General features: G+C 41.8%; 1 protein-coding gene across 1 annotated transcript; it reads left to right on the forward strand.

Annotated features, from left to right (window-relative positions):
• Positions 1–537: 537 nt before the first annotated feature.
• Positions 538–2,089, forward strand: LOC104959711 (gastrula zinc finger protein XlCGF8.2DB-like). The gene is made up of 2 exons (XM_010787610.1): positions 538–784; positions 916–2,089. Exons 1-2 carry the CDS (start codon positions 703–705, stop codon positions 1,749–1,751), a joined length of 918 nt encoding a protein of 305 aa, XP_010785912.1. The 5' UTR covers positions 538–702; the 3' UTR covers positions 1,752–2,089.
• Positions 2,090–2,784: the final 695 nt, after the last annotated feature.

Genomic DNA, 2,784 nt, shown 5'->3' on the forward strand with positions numbered 1-2,784 from the left:
TGTGTTTTGTTTTGGTAAAAATGGTTAATATCGTCAGGTAGCTGAGTTTCTTTTCGTTAAGTGGGTATGACACATTCATAGTTTGTTAAATGTTAAGAAGCCCTCAGACGCTGTTTCTTGCAAGATGTTGCCGGGGCTACCGGGTTTAAAAGGTTAAAAGGTCAGATAATAGTGAAGTTCAAAGTCGATGCAAATGTCTTGTTTTGTCAGTACAAAGCCCGAAGACATTTCAATACATTTCTTTTATATAATATAAAACAGGAAAAGCAGATAATCTCTATATTTGAGAACGTAGCAGGACACATAATCAGGGCTGTGCTCAAATAAGATTTGGCTGTCCTTCATGAAGTGACAGGAAGTCACACATGTTAGTGTGTAGAATGTTCTGCTTTAGTTACTTTGTTTTAGCCTGTAGCAGGATTCTCCTTTGTTGGTGATCTTTTCTCATCAGTGACCGCCTCTTCACACATTGTCCCTTACTTAACCGTTCCCTATAACTTTTAAAATGTTCAACATTAGCATTAGCAAGGGGCTTTAGTTAAAAACTATAACATTTAGCATGAATGTAACGCAGCATCATTACAATTCCTGTAATTAATGACTGCCTTAATGTGTTTCTTGTTTCAGTATTATCTGGAGATGTTCATCAGTCCCCCCACATTAAAGAGGAACAGGAGCAACTTGTCGCTGTGAAGAGCGAAGATGATGAAGAGAAAGCTGAGCCACAGCTTCATCAGAGACAAGAAGAAAACAGCAGCTCAGCCCCACAGATGGAGAAAGAGAGGTATAGAGAGGACTGCAGAGGATCAGAACCAACCAGAAGCTTAGATCCTGATGGCTTCTCACAGCCAGCTCATGATTACAACCCTGCAGATAAACAAGCTGACACTGTGACATTAACTCCGATCCGGGCAGGTGTATCCCTCAGTCCACCAGCTGTGGACGACAGGACTTCAGACTCTAGTGAGCCTGAGACTGACAACAGTGATGAAGACTGGCAGGAGCCAGGGAAACCTCAGCCAGATCTAAAAAAGATCAAGAATAATAGTGTTCCCAAGGGTAATAAAGAAGGTAACACTGGTAGGAAGTCTTTGAACTGCTCTAAATGTGGTAAAACAATTGAGTCCAAGGACTGTGTGTTGGCAAAAATTCCTCCATTCGTTTGCGCCGTTTGTGTTCCAAAACCGTCACAGGTTGCATGTTTTGTCACAAATAAGATAAGTGCCTCAGGGGAAAAAGCATTTGGATGTTCAGTCTGTAAGAAACAATTTGGCTTCAAATCAGACGCCGTAAGACATATGAGGATTCACACCGGAGAGAAACCCTTCAGCTGCTCAGTTTGCGGGAATAGATTCAGTCAAAGCACGGGTCTGAGCTCGCACATGAGAACCCACACAGGAGAGAAACCATACAGCTGCTCTCTCTGCCCTAAAAGCTTTATCCGCAGCGGAGTTCTGGACCGACACATGAGAGTTCACACCGGAGAGAAACCTTACAGCTGCTCGGTGTGCGACACACGTTTCTCTCTGAGTCAGACCCTGTTGAAACACATGAGGATCCACACAGGAGAGAAACCATTCAGCTGCTCCGTTTGTGATAAAAGATTCCTACAACAGGGACACCTGACACAACACATGACACTCCATACAGGGGAGAAGTCTTTCAGTTGCCGTGTTTGTGGAAAAAACTTCACTAGACAGTACCGCGTGAAAAAACATAAGTGTGTTACTGACAGCAGCGGCAGTCAGTGAAACTGCAAAACTGCAACACAAAACTGAATGTCATATGCCAAAGATAGATTAGAAGGTTCAGATAAGAGCAACATAAATCTATTTAAATATTCTTTAAAGAAAGAATTTGTAAATGCTTATATATTTATATTACTGCGTCCACTAATGTCCACTGATTACTGTTAATGACTGATGACAATCATTATTGATAATGTGCCTATACTTCATATTTATGCTGAAGTTGTACAGAGACTAGTTCTTTGTAGGATTTGTCCAGCCCCTCCTTAGAGGTGCGGTAGGTAAGTTTGAGAAACCGGCTCGAGATACACTTTTTGTTATATTCCATGGAATGTTCTTAACATCCCGATAGCAATGAATATCTTAAGTGCTTTGACAAAAAATCTATTAAAAAATGTAACCTGTGGAAGCCGTAATACTGTAAAAAGCACGACCAGTAACTGGATGGCCTACCTGCCTGTCAGCCTTCCATCTGTGCACAAACTTATCTCGTGCCCTCATTGGTCATGTGCGCGTTCGTGTGTGTTGGAGGAGGGGCTCTATAACGAAGTGGCAGATCTTTTCCGGTTGTGTATTTTCAAATTCTAGCGCACTCGAGCTAGTTTCTCCAAAATTACCTACCCCACCTTTAACTGTCATTCATTTTCTATAAAGCTTTGCATTTTTTCACTTGGCACACAAAAAAAATGGATTAGCGGCTCAGCGCTGGGTCACCTGCTAGCTTCTACAGGACCATTGCTCTCCTTTTTAAAAGTATCCTTAAGTGTACAGTGGTTTATTGCAGCATATGCCTGAGTTAGGCCTTAATGAATTGTTGACAGATCTGCTGTTTAAGTGGCCGTGACAGACCTCACTTTTACCTCACCTACCTCTATTAAGCTTACTGTACTGTTCTCGTTTTCAACGTGTGGATATTGAAACTTTAACAGCCAGCTAAACTCTCCTCAGCATCATTCCTCCAAGTAACAGGCAGGTGTTGTATTTGGCTAGGGATTTTAATGATAAGAAGTGTGAAACTGAACAAAATACATTCTCC

Source organism: Notothenia coriiceps, unplaced genomic scaffold (genome assembly GCF_000735185.1).
Source record: "Notothenia coriiceps isolate Sejong01 unplaced genomic scaffold, NC01 NC01_scaffold00030835, whole genome shotgun sequence".
NCBI lineage: Eukaryota > Metazoa > Chordata > Actinopteri > Perciformes > Nototheniidae > Notothenia > Notothenia coriiceps.

Coding starts and splice junctions, on each gene's coding strand:
- LOC104959711 (XM_010787610.1), top strand. CDS start 703: ATGATGAAGAGAAAGCTGAGCCACAGCTTCATCAGAGACAAGAAGAAA. Junction 785..915: donor CCACAGATGGAGAAAGAGAG/GTATAGAGAGGA, acceptor CGATCCGGGCAG/GTGTATCCCTCAGTCCACCA.